This window comes from Lutra lutra, chromosome 1 (assembly GCF_902655055.1).
Source record: "Lutra lutra chromosome 1, mLutLut1.2, whole genome shotgun sequence".
Lineage (NCBI taxonomy): Eukaryota > Metazoa > Chordata > Mammalia > Carnivora > Mustelidae > Lutra > Lutra lutra.
In genome coordinates this window covers 90,701,490-90,727,283 of record NC_062278.1, presented here as the reverse complement: position 1 = coordinate 90,727,283, position 25,794 = coordinate 90,701,490, and the positions used below count along the sequence as shown (strand labels likewise).

At 33.1% G+C, this 25,794-nt stretch overlaps 1 protein-coding gene across 3 annotated transcripts in view; it reads left to right on the top strand.

Annotated features, from left to right (window-relative positions):
- The window catches only part of SI (sucrase-isomaltase), a 103,961-nt gene that overhangs the window by 21,984 nt on the left and 56,183 nt on the right, over nucleotides 1-25,794 (top strand). For all 3 annotated transcript variants that reach the window (XM_047729534.1, XM_047729540.1, XM_047729546.1), the window contains 9 exons: nucleotides 5,082-5,166; nucleotides 6,109-6,226; nucleotides 7,605-7,776; nucleotides 11,452-11,568; nucleotides 13,502-13,656; nucleotides 14,518-14,602; nucleotides 15,384-15,440; nucleotides 17,200-17,324; nucleotides 25,383-25,471. In XM_047729534.1, coding sequence (XP_047585490.1) covers nucleotides 5,082-5,166; nucleotides 6,109-6,226; nucleotides 7,605-7,776; nucleotides 11,452-11,568; nucleotides 13,502-13,656; nucleotides 14,518-14,602; nucleotides 15,384-15,440; nucleotides 17,200-17,324; nucleotides 25,383-25,471 — 1,003 coding nt within the window. The remainder of the gene's footprint in view (nucleotides 1-5,081; nucleotides 5,167-6,108; nucleotides 6,227-7,604; nucleotides 7,777-11,451; nucleotides 11,569-13,501; nucleotides 13,657-14,517; nucleotides 14,603-15,383; nucleotides 15,441-17,199; nucleotides 17,325-25,382; nucleotides 25,472-25,794) is intronic.

Genomic DNA, 25,794 nt, shown 5'->3' with positions numbered 1-25,794 from the left:
CAGGACCCTGAGATCATGACCTGAGCCGAAGGCAGAGGCCCAACCCACCTAGCCACCCAAGCGCCCCTAGTTTGTTATGTATTGAACATGAAATAAAAACAAAATATTTTTCTAGCATGTATAAATTCATATCTGTTGTGTTTCTGAGTTAGAAAAGAATTAAAACTAAAAACTGTAAATTGAGAGTTTTCTTCTTCAGTAACACACTGAAGAATCAATTTCATTTTTGTCACTAAGGTGCTATATTTTTATGATTCATAATTTATGTTTGAAAACAATAAGATTTGGAGATAAGTAGTGCAATTCTAAAAATATTTATTTTGGTCTACAGTATTCAAGCGATTACAGCAATATGGACTATAATAATAAATAAGCACTCAGCCTTTAGACACTTTTTTTTTTTTTGGAATTCATGGGATAGAATGAAGCAAAATTGTAATAGGCTAAGTGTATTATCACAAGATAAACAACAACAGCAACAACCAAAATCCTAGGTTTCTGGTAAAGTTATTAAAGGAAAATGCTAATGTTTAAAAGTTTCTTTGAATGAAGTTTTCTCTATAACTATTGATTGCTTGCTTCTGGGTTTATTTTATAGAATGATACTGAATGATAGTCAATGATTTAGTGGCGTGATCCCAGGATTCTGTGTTTCAGAAAAAAAAAAAAAGTCTAATAAACTAAACACAGATATCATCAGGGTTTTTGTTCAAAGGTATTATAACTGCACAGAATTTTGGAAGGAGGTAATGGATGTCCTAGGGATAGCTATACTTTTCTTTGGTTATTTGGTTACACAATATCTCTACTTTCATGAATAGCTCATTTTTATTCAATGATTATTTTTTAAATCAGTTACTTAGTTTACAAGTGGTTACTTTGCACCATCAATACATCAGGTATGTTGTGGAGAATACAAAGAGGAAAATGACGTTTTCAGCTAACAACATGGAACTGAGTTAGAGGTTAGCATAATCCTCAGAATTATTTATGATGAATAGAATGAAGATGGAGAGGCTTTAGTTATTTGACACAAAATTAGTGAGATCACAATAATACCTAGCTGCAGATAGAAATAACAAAATTTTGCATTCCATTCTTGAAGTTTTTTTTTTTCTTTTTTTAAGTTTTGTTTTTAATTCCAGTCCTAATTTCAATGTATTATATAAATTAAAAGTTTCTGGGTATTTTTTACTTGTTTGTTTTATTTTGTTATTGTTTTTGTTTTTGCTTAGGAAACAGTTTGAGTCCATTAGAGAAGAGCTACAGCATAAGTGACACTTTAGGAATAGTAAAAGAGAATCTGACTGTGCTGTACATAGAGAATACTTCATACTGAAGACACACACTCGATTCATCATCAAAGAGAGGGAGGGGATGGGACTAGGAAGAGCATCTGAGAATAGCAGAATTGTTCTCATACTAATACATAAACATTTGACTAAGCTTAAAAAAACAAAACACATGGTAACCAGTATGATTTCAAAGCTCACTAATCACTGAATTAATTTATATGATGCATAAGCAGTGGTTATACCACTTTCAGCTCTTACTTGAATAACTGCCAAATCCTACTGCTAAATTGTGTCCTTAATTCTTTCACTTTCTTCAGATTATTTCTTCTGATAGAATGAACATACAGTAAAAAAGAATTGTTATTTAACTGCTGAAATTTTATTTTTAGGTCAAATTTTAAAATAGTGTTAAAGTTTTCTTGATTTCTAATTTAAAGTCCAAGCTAATGTTTTGAATTTAAAGTTTAAATATTAAAATCACTTCAGAAAATGGTATGAGCTCAACAGTCATTGAAAAATAGATTTTTGCATATAAGTGTATACTTGAATTATCTTTTTGCATACAAACATAAACTTGAATTATCTTTTTTTGCATCATTCTTGAAAAAATCTAATACTTGAGAAATAAGAGCCTAATGCATTGGGTATAATTAAGACTGAAGCTGTGATTTCAAAATAAAAGCATTAATCAATATTTTTAAAATTCAAAGATCTTTTTTTCTGAATAAATATACACATTGTAATGGTCATGTTATGATTTCATTCTTAAAAATCTAATAAATGGAATTCTTCCATAAAGAAGCTCAGTAATTTTATATATAGTACTAGGAAACTTGAAATTCGATAAGAAGATGTATTCCAACAATTCATATATCCAAATAACTGGGGCTTATTTGATTATATTCTCTCTACATTTTATAGGAATATTACAATAATTGAGTTATTTTAAAAATTATTTGAAAAATTTGGCTATTTTTATTTAGATTGAGTTCACATGTGGAGCTATGAAATGCCAACAGATTTTTAAAAAATATTTTATTTATTTATTTGACAGAGATCACAAGTAGGCAGAGAGGCAGGCAGAGAGAGAGGGGGAAGCAGGCTCCCTGCTAAGCAGAGAGTCCGATGCAGGGCTCGATCCCAGGATGCTGGGATCATGACCTGAGCCAAAGGCAGAGGCTTTAATCCACTGAACCACGCAGGCGCCCCAAGATTTTTTAAAAGTTTTTATTAGCCACCAAACATTTATATGCAATTTTCAATTGACTTTAAAGAAAACCTTCATAAATATCCCTAAAAATGCTGTTGACAATTCCTAGGAATGGTCATTACTTGATTTGGGATAATTTGAATGACATCTGAATATCTATAGGTATACTTATTACTGTCAATTCATCGAGGCCTTTTCCTTATGCCTTCCACTGCTTTGAATGTGCAGGTTGTAATGTTAAAAATACTAATTGAGTTTATTTTTACATGATATTAAATACATGTAGCATCACTCAAATAATGTGTGTAAGTTAGAGAAAAATGTTTCCAGAATTTTCAAAAATACATATATACAATATACATTAAAGAGATACAAATAAATTCTATTACATTATGTGTAGTATGTTTAATATATTCATAATAAAATTTTGCCAAGTTGACAGAATTTTTTTTTGAAAGATTTTATTTATTTATTTGACAGACAGAAATCACAAGTAGGCAGAAAGGCAGGCAGAGAGAGAGAGAGAGAGAGGAGGAAGCAGGCTCCCTGCTGAGCAGAGAGCCCGATGCGGGACTTGATCCCAGGACCCCGAGATCATGACCTGAGCCAAAGGCAGGGGCTTAACCCACTGAGCTACCCAGGTGCCCCTTGACAGGATATTTTAAAAATAAATAATCAAATGGCAAATATTTTATTTGTTGTAAAATATGGTTAAAATCATAAAAGTTTTTATTTTTTTTCTTTAGAGGTTAATATATTTGGTTTTTTGAGTACACAAGACTCTTTCCCTTTATATTGTGAACTGGTGAAATAATATATTTTATGTAATCTTGTTTACATGGTTGTATGTTAAAACAGATATTTTATTTATTTTTATTTTTTAAAGTTTTTATTTAAATTCTACTTAGTGAACATAGGGTGTAATATTGATGATTCAACAAATATTTTTGATCAATTTTCGTTTGAAATAAATTAATTTTTCTTAAAAATTGTTTATTAAATTTTGTAAATATTGTCTATTTGGAGTGAATCCTGGAAGATCTTGTGAATTTTATTACAAATTTGCAAATACATAATTCAAATAGAAAAACATAAATTTCATAGTAAATATTTTGCCTATTTTCTCAAGAATAATTATATACAAAAGGAGTTAAACAGTTTAGAAAGAGTCTTAAAGTTTAAAATAATGCAACTCAATTCCCAATTATGAATTTCAGCAGTTGAAGTTGTTTTTAAATTTAATGTAATTCATGGATTTGTGAAGAAAATACACTTAAGTTCACCTAAAATTATTGGCTGTGTAACCATAGTTTCTCTTTGTATTAGTTTTACTGGACATAGGAAAACAAAAGTGAATATCCCAGGTAATTTCAATAAAATAACCCCAATGCTTTAGAATAACTACATAATTTTTCTTCTTTATTATTATTAGGAAAATATTTGGGGAATGGAAACATTTACCTTTTAATATCTGTTACCACAATGAGAAATTTATTTTGTTCCTCCCTTGAACAACCTTAATTTTTCACATTAATTCCATCTAAGCATGATGTGAATGGCAGAAGGGAAGAGTAATGAAGAAAATATATTTCTTCTGAGGAAAATAAAATTAGCAAGGGACTTGACTGAGTGTGAAGCTGTGTGAGAGCAGAGACTGCATATCACACAGATGTGGAAAATACACTTCAAAAATGTGTAGGGGTGTCTGGGTGGCTCAGTGGGTTAAGCCTCTGCCTTCAGCTCAGGTCATGATTTCAGGGACCTGGGATTGAGCCTGGCATCTGGCTCTCCGCACAGCGGGGAGTCTGCTCTCCTCCCCACCCCCCACCGGCTTCTCTGCCTGCCTCTCTGCCTACTTGTGATCTCTGTCAAGTAAATAAATAAAATCTTTTTAAAAAATGTGTAGAAGTCCTTCAATGCAATTAACAAAGGAGAAGAAATTCATAATTTCTTGAGTTTGTGTAGTGTGATAAATGATTTTATATACATTATCTGTTTCATTCAAAGGCCTTATTTAAAATTACAGCCAGAGAACTAGTATGTGACAAGACAATATTGGAGCCTCAGTTTGCATAGCAAAAAAAAAAAAAAAATCTGTGAACACAACTTGGCCTCTAAGAGATGTTTAGGTTACTGGTTCTTATAATGTGGTCCAGCTGCCTTAGGGTTCATTGAGATTCATTAAGGTTGTAACTATTTTCATTAGAATACCAAAATGCTATTTACCTTGTTTTACTTTCATTCTCTTCTGAGAGTGTAGGAATTGAGGAGTATGCAAAATGTGCTGTGCCTAGTAGTCAGCAAAGCACATCATAGAAATTAGATAAATGTCCACTGAGATGAGCAACCATGTTGGATAAATGAATATGCTAGAAATATGGACAATGGTGGACTCAGTGAGAAGACTGATATAACTATTTAGAGAAGACAGTTGCTTAATACTTACAATTATTGTTTTATAAGTATAATTAAAACTAGGTAAATTAAAAACATTTTGGTTGTATACAACCCCTGAATCCCATCTAAGATACTTCTGTTATTACTTAAAGTCTGCTGTTCATATTATATCCATTCAGGACATGAATGAAGTTTCCAGCTTTGTTCATGGTTCAAAGAATGGATGTGAAAGCAACAACCTAAATTATCCACCTTTTACTCCTGGTAAGTTTTATTTTGTTATTTATTTACCATTAGCTGAGAATAATTTTCCTTGTTGAGTGGTAAATCCTAGCATATATTTCTAAATCACAAATTTTGATACAATCTTGAGACCCTGAAATCAATGTTTTTTTGTTGGTTTGTTTGTTTTTGTTTTACTTTTGGACCTAAATTTTTATACTTAAGAAAAGGAGTATGATTTTAAATTTTGGTATAGCATATTGACTTTTTTATCACTGATAAACTGCCATGATTAAAAAATTAATGAAAGGAAACGAAATTTGTTTGAAATTACAATATAAGTGATCAGATTCTTTCTGTGGGCACTATGCTGTAAGTCTATGTAGTTTTTAGAAATAACCTAATGTGAATAGTTACATCTCACATATTCTAAAAAATGGGTTTTTCACCATTAAAAATAAGTAAAAAATATTAACCAAAGGAAGGGATTTGCTCTTAGGGCAATAGCAGTAAGTACATTTGAAGAAAGATGACAATAATTATGGAAGTATCACATATGCCTGCAAATGAAAGCACAATAAAAACTTTTCTGAAAAGCAGAGATTTACATGGTTTGTAATTGTGAAAGATATATATGTGTATAAGTTAAATTTTAAATGAACTAAGCAATAAAGCTTTAAAACGTGTGTATATTTATATAATGTATAATACAAATGGGTATGCATATATCTATATATTTAAATGTATTTTTTCTATGGGTTTATTTAGTACTATAATTTGGAAACTGAATATTTGTTACTGTAAGTGCAAACCTTACAGTTAATCAACAGGAATAGAGGGTGGAGACCTAATTAGAACTTATCTTCATTTGTCTTTCATTTTTTTTCAAACTAAATATCATCTTACATAGCACATAATTTAAGGATTATGAAGTTCACAATGGCAAAATGTGTCTTAAAATAATTTCTTATATATTTTTCTAAGATATTCTTGACAAACTCCTGTATTCCAAAACAATTTGCATGGACACTGTGCTATACTGGGGGAAGCATTATGATGTTCACAGCCTCTATGGGTACAGCATGGCTATCGCCACAGAGAAGTAGGTGCAATTTCATTCAGAAACCTCTTTCATATTTAATGTGTAGAAATATATGTTATAATTTCCTAATATAGTTGGAAAATAATGAGAATAAGAAAACAAAGAAGGATAGTATTTTCATGGTAAAAAATTAGGGCATTAAAAACACCAGTACTCTTACTAAACTTCATGAACGTGGATCTTAGTTAATCAAGAACTACGTGATGTATGTGTTTAACTGTGATTCTTTTTTAATTCATAGATTTAAATTATGCTTCAAAGTTTTGACTCAGTTCGTTATCTCTGAACATAATGGTTTTCTAAGCATGAACTTCACAATTGGCATAGGAGAGAGGTGTTTCTAGATAAGTCTTTATTTTTCAAAATCAAAGGTCTCAATTAAAATGTAGTTTTCTAGGTAGTATCTCCCAAAGTAATTTTTCTAAGGCAGTGTGTCACTTGTATATAAAAAAAACAAGTTTAAAAAAAAAAGAAAGGGGACGATCATAACTTGATTGCCTACGATTTTCCAAGCATTATATAAAGACCTGTAATGCAATTGCCAATAAAACCCAGATCCTGATCTCAATACATTTTAAATTTTCTCATAATTAAGTAAACATGATCAAGTTTAATTCAAACCTACATCTGTCTAATCCAAAACATGCCATGATATTATACACTTTTATACACTGTCTTCATAGTGTTTACTTTACTTTTAAACTCAGTAGATCATTACATATTGAAATGTATAAATATATAAATTCTAGAAACAAAAAGCAATACTATAGTTCAATATTGTAAAGATAATAATATAGAATAGCCACTTTAAGATAACATTATATTTTTACTAAGGTAGTCTGGATAATCTTATCTACTAAATCAAACACTTGTATCTTTTCTTGAATATTTCCCATTAATGGAAAAAATTATCATTAATACTCCAATACCAGTAGAGGTGAGATGAATAATACTAGTGGTTGTGGATGGTAAGCTTCAGGAAACAAACTAAAATGCCTCTCAAATATATAACAGTTATCCCAACATCACACGCTATTATTTGAAAATACAGATATTAATATATCATCAACATTACTGTGTCACAAAAAGTCATACAGAGTTCAAATTCAGTTTATGAAATCTTATGTTATAGAGGAATTTCAATGAGTATAGACCATATATGTTAAAAACAAATGTTGAATGGATACAAAAAACATGTTCATTTAATTTGATAAAGAAAACCAAAGTCTGAACCACTTCTAATAGGTTTCCTTTCTCTGTTTGATTGCAATATTTACATAAATAAATATTGACAGATAAATAAAAACTGGTATGAAAGATTGATAAAATATTTATATTTATATAAAAATAAATCTTATTAATTTACTTTTATTTTTAGAGCCATAGAAAAAGTTTTTCCCAATAAGAGAAGCTTTATTCTCACCCGGTCAACTTTTGCTGGATCTGGACGTTATGCTGCACATTGGTTAGGAGATAATACTGCTTCATGGGAACAAATGGAATGGTCTATTGCAGGAATGCTGGAGTTCAACTTGTTTGGAATACCATTGGTAAGATATTTCATACAGTGTTATTTATAAAATATGTGAATTACTCTTACTTTTGTAATATTATCATCTTAATGATTTTCAATATAATGACTAAGGTATATTGCAGGAAAAGTTCAATCCTTATTCTTAGGGAATTTATAAGAAAAATTAGAATTAGAAATTAGAAAAATTAGAATTTATAAGAAAAATAAGAAAAAATTAGAATTTATAAGAAAAAAATTAGAATTATAAGAAAATGACTATAATATTCAAGCCATTAAAATGAGAAAACAGAATAAATAAAATTCAAGTAAATCAAAAAAATACATATAAGAAATATCAATATAAACAGAGCATAGAAAAAGCTTGCAAATATATATAATGTACCAGATACGATGATAGGGAGAAATCCAAATACATTAGTAAAAAAAGTAAATGTCAAATGTCTAAATATATTTAAAATACTAGATTGTCAGTTTACGTTAAAAAACAATAAAGCTATTTCCTCTATTTAAAAGATAGTAAAGTAGGGCGCCTGGGTGGCTCAGTGGGTTAAGCCGCTGCCTTCGGCTCAGGTCATGATCTCAGGGTCCTGGGATCGAGTCCCACATCGGGCTCTCTGCTCAGCAGGGAGCCTGCTTCCCTCTCTCTCTCTGCCTGCCTCTCTACCTATGATCTCTGTCTGTCAAATAAATAAATAAAATCTTTAAAAAAAAAAAAAGATAGTAAAATAAAAGATAAAAAATAAAGATGAAGTCTCAAGATTTTAAGAACAGAAAAAATGTATGCTAGACAACTCTAAATATAAAAAATCTGATATTTCTAAATCAAGCAAAAAAAGTATGCCATGTTGATATTCAACACCAAAGAAGGCTACTACATAAAAAGAAATAATGTAAAATGTGTTAGGAAATTACAGTGATCACTTATTCTTTCTTTTGTATACACAAAACAAAATGAAAACCAAAAACCAACCAAACAAAAACCCTAACAAAAACTTCACACACCCACACACACACACAGAGACTCTTGACTTTGGAAATTAAAAAACACTTTATCAAATGATTTGTGAGTCAAAAAGTAAACTGAATGGAAATGGGGGGGAATCCTTGGAACTGAATGCTCACAATTATGCTTCATATCAAAAGTGTGGGATATCTGCTTAGATTAAAAACAAAGATATGCTGAATATTAATGAGTAAAGTGAATTAAGAAAATGGAAAAAAGAAAAACAGAATAAACCTAAAGAAAGAAATAGGCAATTAAGAGAAGAGATTAAGGCAATGAAAACAAAGTTTCTAGAGAAAAATTAACAAAATGAAATTACAAAGGCGATTTTGAAAATTTAAATAAAATAGAGCATTTTCAGTAGTTTTGTCTGAAAAAGAAGAAAAACATAAGCAATCTTATAATGTATTTTAAGATAAGGTGTTATTTATTATAGCAAGTAATTAATATAAAATATCTAGGAGTAAATATTAAAACTAAATATAAGATTTTTTAAAGAAAATTTTAAATAACTAAATAAATATATGTCATGTTCATAGATAATAAGACTTAGCATATTATAAATACATATTCTTCCCAAACTATATCCAGGTTCAGTGATATTCCAATTTAAACTATAAAGTGAATTTGGGGAGCATCAAAGATTACTTAAACTTCATTTGGAAGACAATGCAAGTAGAAAAGAGCATAAGGATTTACCCTATCCCATAAAGTAGTCATAAACACAATGATATTTGTCTCTGTATATTCAAATAGAATAATATGGCAAAATAAGATACAGGCCCATGCATTAATGAAATACAATTACTGATAGCACTATCACTATAGATCATTGAGGAAGTATCAAATATTCATATGAAAAATTGATTACCCATTTAAAAAGAAATGGGTCCATGCCTCACGCCCTACACAAAAATCAGTCTTAGATGGATTAAAGACTTATGTGTGAAAAGTAAACCTTAGATATATCAGAAGAAAATATGAATAATTCTGTGATGTTAGGTTAGGGGAATAATTTCTTAAACAGATCACAGAAGGCACAAATAATAAAGAAACAAATTTGACTACAACAAAGTGAAAAAAAAAATTTGTTCATTAAAAGACTATTTTAGGGGTACCTGGGTGGCTGAGTGGTTTAGAGCTTCTGCCTTTTGCTTAGGTCATGATCCCAGGGTCCTGGGATAGAGCCACCCATCAGGCATCAGGCTCTCTGCTCAGCAGGGAGCCTGCCTCCCCCCAGCCCGGCTCTCTGCCTACTTGTGATCTCTGTCTGTCAAATAAATAAATAAAATCTTTTATAAAGTTATTTTAAATAGACAGCAAATGAATAATACTCAATTTAAAATACCTTCTAGAAACCTGTAGAAGGTAAAAACAATAGAAAATTAGGAAAGGATATAAATAGGTAATTCTGTAGGAAGAGAAACCCATATGGACTCAGTAAAAATATGAAAAAGTTCTCAACTTCCATAGTAATCAGAGAAATGCAAGTAAAAAGTTTGGGAAAAAATATATATATTTTTTTAAAGTCTGAAAATAACAGTAATTGGGAAGAAACAGAATAATGGAAATTTTCATGTACTGTCATTGTGTTTACAAATGGTTACAACCAGTTTTGATTAAACAATGTGTATTTCCAATAAGCCAAGAAAATAATCTTGAAAATATTTATATATATAATACCATAGAAGAATAGTTAAGTTTTTTTTTTAAATATTCACAAAGAAACCTATATATAAAACTTAACAGGAGCATTTTTCATAGTTATGAGATCCTATATTATAGAGAACTAGAACTAAATGTTTACATTTAACACAAGTGAATCTCATAAAAATAATGTTTTGAGAAAAAAATGAAATGCTGTGTCATTCATACAATATACCATTTACATAAAGTTAATAAATATATAACATAATACTATATATTGTTTATGGGTACTTACATACTATTTAGGAAAAAAAAGAAATGTTTGTAAAAATTTAAATGAATATAAACATACCAAATTAAGAATAGTAGTTTTGGGGGCGCCTGGGTGAGTTAGTGGGTTAAGCCTCTGCCTTCGGCTCGGGTCATGTTCTCAGGGTCCTGGGATCGAGCCCCGCATAGGGCTCTCTGCTCAGCAGGGAGCCTGCTTCCCCCTCTCTCTCTGCCTGGCTCTCTGCCTACTTGTGATCTCTCTCTCTCTGTCAAATAAATAAACAAAATATTAAAAAAAAAAAAAGAAAAGAATAGTAGTTTTTTTTGGAGGGTTCTTGAAGGAAGAAGAATGAAATTTTATATGACTGCATGTTAGGCAACATTTTTTACTATTTTACTATTATAGTAATATATTATAAAAGAAAAAAAATCATGGGGTGATTCATTGATTAAGAAATAACACATTTTAATAATACAATTTCACATTGTATATTGAGTTAACAATGATTAGATCAAAGGAAGAAAGTACATAAGACTAACAATGTATAAAGAGGCAATGAAAAAAAGTGTAAAATAATGTAAAAAATAGTGTAAAATAATTCCATAACAAAAATGGAAAATATAAAACTATGTTAAGGAAGAATACATGAAGATAGTCAAACAAAAAGATTGCTAAATAATGTAAATTAATCTGTTGAGGCTTAAAATGTGATGCTCTGGGCAAATTTGAGTCTCTTTACCCTATGAATAATAGATATATTTGTTACTTAGGTTGGAGCGGACATCTGTGGGTTTGTGGCTAATACCACAGAAGAGCTTTGCAGAAGGTGGATGCAACTTGGGGCATTTTATCCATTTTCCAGGAACCATAATGGTGATATATATGAGGTAAATGCCTCTTGTTCTCCATGTTTTTAAATAAGACATAATTCTTGTTTTAGCAATGTACTTAAATTTATATCCATAGAAGATATAGTCTGAAAGTTTGCAGCATAAAGAAGAGTTAGAAGTCCTCTTCTCAAGGCATATATTTTATGTATTAAAAAATGGTGAAATAAGGAAATCATGAAAGGTAATGATGTCACACCATATTTTATTTAAGCCTAAAGCATATACAAGTGTGTTACATCACTTTAAAATAATTTAATATTGAAATTAAGCCAAAACTTTTTGAGTCCTGATTCTAACAATGTAAGTTCCAAGTAACTTTCATAAAAAATATAATGTAATATTAAGGATTTCCAGCTTTTGTTCTATTAAAGAAACAAGAAATTCAAGAGACTTGAAAAGTAGTTTGAGTCCAGAATCTTTGTATAATAAATAAAACTGAACTGATAGGTTGGGAAAAATTAAACTAACATGCATCTGAACTAGTGGGAGCAGAAGTACAAGGACATTCTGAGCTGTTCTACTACCCCTATGAATTCGGCATGTTCTGGGCTCTCAGAGACATATTTCTCAGAGGAAATGAGGAAATTAGGTGAAACCATTAAATCGATCAAGTGCATGTTGGTTGAGAAATTATTCACTGTTCACACACTGGTTACATATAGAGCCATTAATTCTGTTTGAGAAGAGTTTTGATTAAACAATGGGCAGAGCTCTACCTGGAAGGAGGCATAACAGAACAGTAGTAAAAGGTATAAATTGAGGATTAGTCTTTTCCTAATCCACCTGAATAGTGCTTTCAAGAAATTTGTGCTCATGGAAAATGCTGATATGAATTACATTACACTGTGTGTTCATTTAAGTCTCCCAAAAGCAGATGCCAAGACAAATATGTTAGAGATTTATTGGTGAAATACTTGTGAAAGGATAAAGGGGAGGGAGCAGGAAAAAATGAAGAAAGCCTTCATATCACAATCTGAATCTGTGAAGATGAAGGCAAGGAAGGAGGGTTTTCAGGGAGAATAACATACTGAAGCCCAATTCTAAGGGTTTTCACTCAGCGGTAGTGAGTCCTCAAGGCAAAGTTGAGCATTGGAAATGTCCTGTATATTTCAGTAATGGGCCTGAATAGTACCCCACCATGCTCATTGATTAGCTACGGGCAACCAAAGGGAAATATCTTCAGGATAAAATGATGATGAATCCAGGGAGGCAGGAGATGGTAGCTAGTTAATTTTGCTACCCATTGAGGCAGATCCACTGATCCAGCTTGAGCTCAGCAGGAAGGCTGTCCTTCAAGTTACAAGCCTTTGTGCTGGCCAGGCAGCCTGTTCCCTGTATCTCTGGGCCAGTAGACTACGTACCTGGGCTTTTTCTTCAAATGGCAACAACAAGGCACAAGGCAGCAAGTCCCCAGGCAATCACATTTTAAGCCTTTACATGAGTGTGTCACATGTACTAAGATTCCACTGCGCGGAGAATATCATTCACTTGAGCATGAAGTTAAGAGGTGGGGAAGTACACTCCACCTTTAGTGGTAGCAACTGCAGAATTACACAGTGAAGGTTGTGTGTACAAGGGAACATGAACATTGGAGGCAATAATTCAATCTACCACAAATAATATAGGTAAAAAATTCTTTGTTAAAATATATCTTCATCTCTAACTATAGGTAACTATATGTAAATGAAAAATGTAAAATGTAAATGAAAGATGTCTAGTATAAAAGAGTTTAATTAAAACATACATCCAAATGAAAACATAAAAAATAAAAATACTTATATTCTTTGGCAAAGAAAGTGGAACAATTTCAAATTTTTATAAACAAGCTAAAATATATGTGATTTGCTTTTCAAATAGATTAAATGCATCTCCTTCAATTTTCATTCATTATTTTAGCTTTTTTATTTCAATGTCTCTTTTTATTCCATAGCATCAGGATCCAGCATTTTTTGGGCAGAATTCTCTTTTGGTTAATTCATCAAGGCATTATTTGAATATTCGCTATACATTATTACCTTTCCTCTATACTCTGTTTTACAAAGCCCATATGTTTGGAGAAACTGTAGCAAGGCCAGTTCTTCATGAGTGAGTACCATGCTGAGGAATTTTAATTTTTCAAACTATTTTCAGATATATATTGAAAAATTAATGGAGAGTAATTATGATGTCAAATAGATTTGACAAATTATGATGTCAAGTAGAGAGTAATTATGATGTCAAATGATTTATATAAAGCATTTGGTGAACTATGGAATGATGCAGTAAATAAATATAATTAATTTAATGATTGGAGAAGATTAAACTAGAAATGTGGGAATTGAATAGAACTTAGGCTGTATTACAGAAATTATATTAGTATGCTTTAACAAGCAGTTACTGAAGACATGTTAAGTATGTATTGTCAAAATCATCTAACTGTAGATCAAGAGTATGGTATTGTTACAGAGCAATTAATTGTTTCTGTCTTTGTATATCTTGAGCAAAGCAGGACCTTTCCCCAAGAAATGACTTGAAGACCCTTTCAAATCAGGTTAAAACAGGAATTTATAATGAAAAATTTAAAGGGAAGAAAGTAGAATATGAAAGATTTCTGGTACTTTACAAATTTATCTTAGAGAAATTGTATTAAACAGAATACTTATTTATTATAAATAATAAGTAAACTTATCATCTCTGATAAATTTTTTTGAGCCCAGTTGAACTAATTTCCTCCCCTTTTCCCTCTTTTTTTCTCTCTTTCCCTTCCTTCCTTCCTTACTTCTCTTGAGTGTCAGATGAACTATAAGGATATAAGAACCATAGTTCAAAATGAGATGTGAAACAAGTAAAATTAAAGCTAATAATCATTCCCATGAAAAAACTGAAATGATAAACCAGAGAATTTGATAAACTTATTTTTTATCTTTATATTGTAAATTGTCATTACAAAGCAAATTGTCATTTTAGGTTTTATGAGGATATGAATACCTGGAGTGAGGACACTCAGTTCTTATGGGGCCCCGCATTACTTATTACTCCTGTCTTGAAAGAGGTAGGTTTTACAATTTTAATTAAGTTATTGCTTTTAAAGGATACCTTGTAACCAAATTCACACAAAATTATAAAAAAGACTTAGTAATAAATGTTACTCTACCTGACTGTTTCAAACTGATAAATGTTGAATTCTAAAATATGGAAGAAATTCTGAAAAATTATAAAAATGTTAAGTAGATATATGTTTTTCAAATATATAATATGTAATTGCAGAGAAGAAAATTATGTAAAATTAATATTCTTTTAAAAAAGAAAGCTTTATTTATGGAACCAAATCAATCTTATAGTAATAACAATGAATTCTCATTTTATTAGACATAGACATATCTCAATAGACATTGAAGTTTTGTTAAATTGTAAATAAAGGGGAACTGGAAAGCCAGCTGATCATATGAAAATATTAAATATTAAGTATTAAAAATATAATAGAGTGAGATTTTGGCATTTTACCTATTATTTAGGAGTCTCTAAAGCCTATGGAAATATACAGAAATGAATGTGTACACATTTGCAATTACCATGTAGATTATAACAATACAAATGCTTTTTTTAATTTGCTACTTAAATTAATTTCAACTTCACTTTTGATGTGATTTATATTATTATATAAAACTAGTAAAATAGCCTTTTGATTATTATTTATAGGAAGTATTATAGTGGAAGAGTACAAAGGAAGCTTTTTTCTTAACTATTAAAACCCAATTTACTATTTGATATGAGACTTTTCTGATAAGTATTAAAGAAATAAAAATAAATAAAAATTATCTTGCTTTATTTAGGGAGCCGATACAGTGAGTGCATATATCCCTAATGCTACTTGGTATGATTATGAAACTGTAAGTAACCTTAATATAGTAATAGACTGACAAGTATTATACTGTCAAACATCTGTATGTGGAAACTTAATTCCCAACACATAGCATATCTGTTTTCAGCATTTTTGTTATCATTATAAAAAAAAGAATAATTCCAATTTGAATAATCTGCAAAATTTGTGCAGGTATACATGTTTTGTTGCATATGAGCAAGTATATGTTTCTTGCATGTGATTAATATAAAGTTACATTCTTTAGTATAAAGTTATATTACTCATTTTTAAATTGTGGAAATAAAACTCAGGAGTGATTTTAGGAAGGAGTGATGACTTATTTTGATGTTTTTCCTACTTTGTATATTTATCTTATTGGCAGAAGAATTGAGTATTGAGCTAGTGGTAACCAATTTTTTTTTTTTTTTAATATGGCACATTCAAATGTTTGGGAAAGATTTTCATTTCAACCTTTAAAAGACAACATTGTAACATTCATATGCAACATATTTTTTAATTGACTAAGACCTTTGAGAAGTATTTATTTTAAAAGGCATTATTTTGCATATCACTTATATTTTTATAGAAACAATGATTTTTATTTTATTTTATTTTACTTTTAAAAAAATATATTTTATTTGGGCACCTGAGTGGATCAGTCATTAAGCATCTGCCTTCAGCACTGGTCATGATCCCAGAGTCCTGGGATCAAGCCCACATCCGGCTCCTAGCTCCACGGAAAGCCTGCATCTCCTTGTCCCACTCCCCCTGCTTGTATTTCCTCTCTTGCTGTATTTCTCCTTGTCAAATAAATAAATAAAATATTTTTAAAAATATTTTATTTATTTATTCGAGAGAGAAAATGAAAGGGAGAGAGAGAGAGCAGGAGTAGGGAGAGAGGCAGAGGGAGAGGGAGAAGTAGACTCCCGGCTGAGCAGGGATGCCAACTCGGGGCTTGATTCCGGGACCCTGAGATCATGACCTGAGCCAGAGGCAGATGCTTAACCCTCTGAGCCACCCTCATGCCCTGAAACAAAGATTTTTAAAAGCTTTTTAAAGGGGCTCCTGGGTGGCTCAGGGGGTTAAAGCCTCTGCCTTCAGCCCTGGTCATGATCCCAGGGTCCTGGGATGGAGCTCCACATTGGTCTCTCTGCTCAGCAGGGAGCCTGCTTCCTCCTCTCTCTCTCTGCCTGCCTCTCTGCCTACTTGTGATCTCTGTCTGTCAAATAAATGAATAACATCTTTATTTTTTTTAAAGATGTTATTTATTTATTTGACAGACAGAGATCACAAGCAGGCAGAGAGGCAGGCAGAGAGAGAGGAAGGGAAGCAGGCTCTCCACTGAGCACAGAGCCCGATGTGGGGCTCCATCCCAGGACCCTGGGATCATGACCTGAGCTGAAGGCAGAGGCTTTAACCCCCTGAGCCACCCAGGCACCCCTGAATAACATCTTTAAAAGCTTTTTAAAGATACACTTAATTTTAAACCAAAACAAAGAATAAAAACAGGACTAATTAAGAATGTTAATTATTGTAAAGGGGAAATTGATTTGTCTAAATTGATTTTTAATTTTTTTGAAAAAGTGAATCTATTTTTCTCCTGCTTTGTTCAGTAAACTGAAAAATAAGAATTTTTTTCAAAGTTAGAAAAGAGCATATTAATATTCATTTAGATGACATGAATTTCTCACAGTAAAAATTATTTCTATATGTAAAATTGAATTCTTGTGAAATGGGATTAATGTCTTCACTAATATTAAAAAATCTTTTTAACTTCCAAATATTAGGGTGCAAAGAGGTCATGGAAAAAAAAGCAAGTTAATATGTACCTTCCAGGAGACAAAATAGGATTACATCTTAGAGGAGGTTATATTATCCCCATTCAACAACCTGATGTAACTACAACTGCAAGGTAAAATGAAAAATCATTAACTGAAATCTGAAATATAATTCAAGTTTTAATTAATATTTTATTTAGAATCAAAGATTACTGTTTAGTTTTTTTCACCAGAAGATATTTGATGTATGAAGGGGATTCTTAAATATAATCATGTATAAAAAGATTCAAATTGGGGGAGGAGTCAAGATGGCGGAGAAGTAGCAGGCTGAGACTACTTCAGGTAGCGGGAGATCAGCTAAATAGCTTATCTAAAGATTGCAAACACCTACAAGTCCAACAGGAGATTGAAGAGAAGAAGAACAGCAATTCCAGAAACAGAAAATGAACCACTATCTGAAAGGTAGGACTGGCGGAGAAGTGAATCCAAAGCGACGGGAAGATAGACCGCAGGGGGAGGGGCCGGCTCCCGGCGAGCGGCGGAGCAACGGAGCAAAAAATCAGGACTTTTAAAAGTCTGTTCCACTGAGGGACATCGCTCCAAGGCTTAACTGGGGTGAAGCCCAGGCAGGATCAGCGCAGGCTCAGGTCCCACAGGGTCACAGAAGGATCGGGGGTGTCTGAGTGTCGCAGAGCTCACAGGTATTAGAATGGGGAAGCCGGCTACAGAGACAGAGCTGAGGAGTGACTCTCAGCTTGGGGTTACCTTGAACCGGTCACAGACTCGGTCAGCTCGGAGCGCGGCCAGAGGCCAGGGTGACGGGAGTCATTGGGCGCTGTTCTCTGAGGGCGCACTGAGGAGTGGGGCCCCGGGCTCTCGGCTCCTCCGGGCCGGACACCGGGAGGCCGCCATCTTCATTCCCGTCTTCCAGAACTCTACGGAAAGTGCTCAGGGAACAAAAGCTCCCGAAAGCAAACCCGAGCGGATTACTCATCCCGGCCCTGGGTAAGGGCGGTGCAACTCCGCCTGGGGCAAAGACGCTTGAGAATCACTACAACAGGCCCCTCCCCCAGAAGATCAACGAGAAACCCAGCCAGGACCAAGTTCACCTACCCAGGAGTGTAGTTTCAATACCAAGGAGAGCGGCGGAATTCCAGAGGAGAAGAAAGCAAAGCATGGAACTCATGGCTTTCTCCACATGATTCTTTAGCCTTGCAGTTAATTTAATTTTTTTTTCTTTTTCAATTTTTTTTCTCTTCTTCTGCTAATTTTTTTTAACTTTTACCGTTTTCTTTTTTAACGTTTTTTAAATAGTTTATCTAATATATATATATATTTTTTTTTCCTTTTATATTTTTTCTTTATTGGCTTTCTTTTTTTAATAGTTTTTTTTTTTCTTTCTGAGCCCTTTTTATCCCTTATCTCCCCCCTCACGATTTGGGATCTCTTCTGATTTGGCTAAAGCATATTTTCCTGGGGTTGTTGCCACCCTTTTAGTATTTTACTTGCTCCTTCATATACTCTTATCTGGACAAAATGACAAGGCGGGAAAATTCACAACAAAAAAAAGAACAAGAAGCAGTACCAAAGGCTAGGGACCTAATCAATACAGACATTGGTAACATGTCTGATACAGAGTTCAGAATGACGATTCTCACGGTTCTAGCCTGGCTTGAAAAAGGCATGGAAGATATTAAAGCAACCCTCTCGGGAGATATAAAAGCCCTTTCTGGAGAAATAAAAGAACTAAAATCTAACCAAGTTGAAATCAAAAAAGCTATTAATGAGGTGCAATCAAAAATGGAGGCTCTCACTGCTAGGATAAATGAGGCAGAAGAAAGAATTAGCGATATAGAAGACCAAATGACAGAGAATAAAGAAGCTGAGCAAAAGAGGGACAAACAGCTACTGGACCACGAGGGGAGAATTCGAGAGATAAGTGACACCATAAGACGAAACAACATTAGAATAATTGGGATTCCAGAAGAAGAGGAAACAGAGAGGGGAGCAGAAGGTATGTTGGAGAGAATTACTGGAGAGAATTTCCCCAATATGGCAAAGGGAACAAGCATCAAAATCCATGAGGTTCAGAGAACCCCCCTCAAAATCAATAAGAATAGGTCCACACCCCGTCACCTAATAGTAAAATTTACAAGTCTTAGTGACAAAGAAAAGATCCCGAAAGCAGCCTGGGAAAAGAAGTCTGTAACATACAATGGTAAAAATATTAGATTGGCAGCAGACTTATCCACAGAGACCTGGCAGGCCAGAAAGAGCTGGCATGATATATTCAGAGTACTAAATGAGAAAAACATGCAGCCAAGAATACTATATCCAGCTAGGCTATCATTGAAAATAGAAGGAGAGATTAAAAGCTTCCAGGACAAACAAAAACTGAAAGAATTTGCAAATACCAAACCAGCTCTACAGGAAATATTGAAAGGGGTCCTCTAAGCAAAGACAGACCGTAAAAGTAGTAGATCAGAAAGGAACAGAGACAATATACAATAACAGTCACCTTACAGGCAATACAATGGCACTAAATTCATATCTCTCAATACTTACCCTGAATGTTAATGGGCTAAATGCCCCAATCAAAAGACACAGGGTATCAGAATGGATAAAAAAACAAAACCCATCTATATGTTGCCTACAAGAAACTCATCTTAAACCCGAAGACACATCTAAGTTTAAAGTGAGGGGGTGGAAAACAATTTACCATGCTAATGGACATCAGAAGAAAGCAGGAGTGGCAATCCTTATATCAGATCAATTAGATTTTAAGCCAAAGACTATAATAAGAGATGAGGAAGGACACTATATCATACTCAAAGGAACTGTCCAACAAGAAGATCTAACAATTTTAAATATCTATGCCCCTAACGTGGGAGCAGCCAACTATATAAACCAATTAATAACAAAATCAAAGAAACACATCGACAATAATACAATAATAGTAGGGGACTTTAACACTCCCCTCACTGAAATGGACAGATCATCCAAGCAAAAGATCAACAAGGAAAAAAAGGCCTTAAATGACACACTGGACCAGATGGACATCAGAGATATATTCAGAACATTTCATCCCAAAGCAACAGAATACACATTCTTCTCTAGTGCACATGGAACATTCTCCAGAATAGATCACATTCTTGGTCCTAAATCAAGTCTCAACCGGTATCAAAAGATTGCGATCATTCCCTGCATATTTTCAGACCACAATGTTCTGAAGCTAGAACTCAATCACAAGAGGAAATTTGTAAAGAACCCAAATACATGGAGACTACAGCATCCTTCTAAAGAATGAATGGGTCAACCAGGAAATTAAAGAAGAATTGAAAAAATTCATGGAAACAAATGATAATGAAAACAAAATGGTACAGAATCTGTGGGACACAACAAAGGCAGTCCTGAGAGGAAAATATATAGCGGTACAAGCCTTTCTCAAGAAACAAGAAAGGTCGCAGGTACACAACCTAACCCTACACCTAAAGGAGCTGGAGAAAGAACAACAAAGAAACCCTAAACCCAGCAGGAGAAGAGAAATCATAAAGATCAGAGCAGAAATCAATGAAATAGAAACCAAAAAAACAATAGAACAAATCAACGAAACTAGGAGCTGGTTCTTTGAAAGAATTAATAAGATTGATAAACCCCTGGCCAGACTTATCAAAAAGAAAAGAGAAAGGACCCAAATAAATAAAATCATGAATGAAAGAGGAGAGATCACAACGAACACCAAAGAAATACAGACAATTATAAGAACATACTATGAGCAACTCTACGCCAACAAATTTGACAATCTGGAAGAAATGGATGCATTCCTAGAGACATATAAACTACCACACCTGAACCAGGAAGAAATAGAAAGCCTGAACAGACCCATAACCAGTAAGGAGATTGAAACAGTCATCAAAAATCTCCAAACAAACAAAAGCCCGGGGCCAGAAGGCTTCCCGGGGGAATTCTACCAAACATTTAAAGAAGAACTAATTCCTATTCTCCTGAAACTGTTCCAAAAAATAGAAATAGAAGGAAAACTTCCAAACTCATTTTATGAGGCCAGCATCACCTTGATCCCAAAACCAGACAAGGATCCCATCAAAAAAGAGAACTACAGACCAATATCCTTGATGAACACAGATGCAAATATTCTCGCCAAAATACTAGCCAATAGGATTCAACAGTACATTAAAAGGATTATTCACCACGACCAAGTGGGATTTATTCCAGGGCTGCAAGTTTGGTTCAACATCCACAAATCAATCAATGTGATACAACACATTAATAAAAGAAAGAACAAGAACCATATGATACTCTCTATAAATGCTGAAAAAGCATTTGACAAAGTACAGCATCCCTTCCTGATCAAAATTCTTCAAAGTGTAGGGATAGAGGGCACATACCTCAATATTATCAAAGCCATCTATGAAAAACCCACCGCAAATATCATTCTCAATGGAGAAAAACGGAAAGCTTTTCCGCTAAGGTCAGGAACACGGCAGGGATGTCCGTTATCACCACTGCTATTCAACATAGTACTAGAAGTCCTAGCCTCAGCAATCAGACAACAAAAGGAAATTAAAGGCATCCAAATCGGCAAAGAAGAAGTCAAACTATCACTCTTTGCAGATGATATGATACTATACGTGGAAAACCCAAAAGACTCCACTCCAAAACTGCTAGAACTTGTACAGGAATTCAGTAAAGTGTCAGGATACAAAATCAATGCACAGAAATCAGTTGCATTTCTCTATACCAACAACAAGACAGAAGAAAGAGAAATTAAGGAGTCCATCCCATTTACAATTGCACCCAAAACTATAAGATACCTAGGAATAAACCTAACCAAAGAGACTAAGAATCTATACACAGAAAACTATAAAGTACTCACAAAAGAAATTGAGGAAGACACAAAGAAATGGAAGAATGTTCCATGCTCCTGGATTGGAAGGATAAATATTGTGAAAATGTCTATGCTACCTAAAGCAATCTACACATTTAATGCAATTCCTATCAAAGTACCATCCATTTTTTTCAAAGAAATGGAACAAATAATCCTAAAATTTATATGGAACCAGAAAAGACCTCGAATAGCCAAAGCAATATTGAAAAAGAAAGCCAAAGTTGGTGGCATCACAATTCCGGACTTCAAGCTCTATTACATAGCTGTCATCATCAAGACAGCATGGTACTGGCACAAAAATAGACACATAGATCAATGAAACAGAATAGAGAGCCCAGAAATAGACCCTCAACTCTATGGTCAACTCATCTTCGACAAAGCAGGAAAGACTGTCCAATGGAAAAAAAGACAGCCTCTTCAATAAATGGTGTTGGGAAAATTGGACAGCCACATGCAGAAAAATGAAATTGGATCATTTCCTTACACCACACATGAAAATAGACTCAAAATGGATGAAGGATCTCAATGTGAGAAAGGAATCCATCAAAATCCTTGAGGAGAACACAGGCAGCAACCTCTTCGACCTCAGCCGCAGCAACATCTTCCTAGGAACATCACCAAAGTCAAGGGAAGCTAGGGCAAAAATGAACTATTGGGATTTTATCAAGATCAAAAGCTTTTGCACAGCAAAGGAAACAGTGAACAAAACCAAAAGACAACTGCCAGAATGGGAGAAGATATTTGCAAATGACATATCAGATAAAGGGCTAGTGTCCAAAATCTATAAAGAACTTAGCAAACTCAACACCCAAAGAACAAATAATCCAATCAAGAAATGGGCAGAGGACATGAATAGACATTTCTGCCAAGAAGACATCCAGATGGCCAACAGACACATGAAAAAGTGCTCCATATCACTTGGCATCAGGGAAATACAAATCAAAACCACCATGAGATATCACCTCACACCAGTCAGAATGGCTAAAATTAACAAGTCAGGAAATGACAGATGCTGGCGAGGATGCGGAGAAAGGGGAACCCTCCTACACTGTTGGTGGGAATGCAAGCTGTTGCAACCACTCTGGAAAACAGCATGGAGGTTCCTCAAAATGTTGAAAATAGAACTACCCTATGACCCAGCAATTGCACTGCTGGGTATTTACCCTAAATATACAAACTTAGTGATCTGCAGGGGCACATGCACCCGAATGTTTATAGCAGCAATGTCTACAATAGCCAAACTATGGAAAGAACGTAGATGTCCATCAACAGATGAATGGATAAAGAAGATGTGGTATATATACACAATGGAATACTATGCAGCCATCCAAAGAAATGAAATCTTGCCATTTGCGACGACGTGGATGGAACTAGAGGGTATCATGCTTAGCGAAATAAGTCAGTTGGAGAAAGACAACTATCATGTGATCTCTGTGATAAGAGGGAGAGGAGATGCGACATGGGGGGCGAAGGGGGTAGTAGAAGAGTAAATGAAACAAGATGGGATTGGGAGGGAGACAAACCATAAGTGACTCTTAATCTCACAAAACAAACTGAGGGTTGATGGGGGGAGGGGGGTTGGGAGAGGGGGGTGCGGTTATGGATATTGGGGAGGGTGTGTGCTATGGTGAGTGCTGTGAAGTGTGTAGACCCGGTGATTCGCAGACCTGTACCCCTGGGGATAAAAATATATGTTTATAAAAAATAACAACAACAAAAAAAGTAAGTGAGATATTTATTAAAAATAAAAATTCTTGAGGTCCCAAAAACAAAAAACAACAACAACAACAACAACAAAAAAGATTCAAATTATGTAGCATTATTACAAATTCTTTTATTTAAAAAATGAAAGTAATTAGATCATAATTTTTTTGTATGCCAAAAATGTGCTGCATTCTCTATAGGACATATATAATTAAAGTTAGTTGCTCATTCTTAATAAAAATATGAAAAAGTAAAGTAAGTTACATAATTGTTGATAGTGTCAGTTATATACTTGGATTATCAATACATAAATGTCACAATGTTTTTCTTTCTGCTAAAATGTTTTACTTTAATGATAAATGAAGTGGATAATTTTGTCTGGAAAGAATGAGACAGAAACTAAATTGTTCAGTAGGAATAACTTGCAGAAATATTTAGGAGAAAAGAGGATACTTGAAAATTCTTGTGCTCCATCTTGCAGCATTCATTCTGGGTACAAGAGCACAGAAGGGGTTATATTGAATGCACAAATTCCCCCATATTCTGTTAACACCCCAAGGGATAGTTACATTCTATTTCTTATCCTGCTGTGTTTTCCTCATAACATTAAGAATATCTGGAATTATATTGTGTACTTTATCGTGTATGTAATGTGTCCACTCCCTTTATAAACTCCATTAAGGGAGGGACTTGGCTTTTTCCTGCTGTACTCCCCAAGCCAATAGTAAATGTCCGGCCCAATATATGCTCTCTATTTTTGCTAAATATTTATTGAAGGAACAAATACATGAGTGAATGAATGTGTGCTAGTAACTTCATTATTTTGGCATTATATAATTGATTATTTTCAGACTGTAATTGTTCTGTGACTGTGTTCTCCAAAAATTAGTTATATTCTGGAGCTGTATTGAACCAGAGCAGCATATACTTTGGTGAGCATGCAGGATGGAATATATTCTATATAGAGCAGTTGCCTGGACTCAACTGCTCTATATAGAATATATTCTATCTAGAGAGAATATATTCTATATATCTGCCTCAGGCTCTTCCTAGATTTAAAAACCTACAGGAACAGAGAAAATTGTATTCATCATGTCTCATTTCTCATAATAGAATTAGCCTCATCTGTAAGGTTAATAGATATTCTACTAAGCAGTAAAATGTGTTTATATTGTACCTTTCTTTATTATGTATATAAGATGTAGCCTTGATAAATTGCAAGGTAGAGTTAATTTAGATGTGCAAATATATGTTAAATGTATTCTGCATTCATAAAGTATATTTAAATTTTCTTGCTTGAATTGAAGTATCATTATACTGTTTCAATTTTGTTGGTATCTTGCCTCCAAGAAGTTCCATATTATATTTATTAAATTTCTTTCTTTCATTTATTTTATAAGTATATAAATTATTTCTCTCATGGAAAAATAATAAATACAGACATGAATTTCATTGATATCAATATTCTCACATGAAAGTAGAACATCTACAGATCTGCTGGGTTGAAATTGACTTATTTGTAAGATATTTTACTATTATAAATTTATTTTGAATTACATATACGCCCAAACTTATTTAACAGCCGAAAGAAGCCTCTAGGACTTATAGTTGCATTAGATGAAGATAACACAGCAAAAGGAGACTTTTTCTGGGATGATGGAGAAACTAAAAGTAAGTTTCAATGTGATAGACTTTTAAAAGGTTCATTTTGATGATGGGACAATTTGCCTTTTTATTGATATAACATTGCATCTATTTAAAAAATGTCACAAGTTTTATTTTTTAATTCCTATTTTTATCTATCTTAAGGTATTAGTTTACTTTGTGAAATTAAAATCATTATTTAAATTATAAATATTGAATGACAATATTTTTATAGGTTCATTGTAAGAGTTTTTGACATGTATATATATCTTTATTAGATTCTTTTAATTAGAGTAGTTAATAAATTCACAAATATGCAAATTTTATCATATTTTCAACTCTCTTAAGTG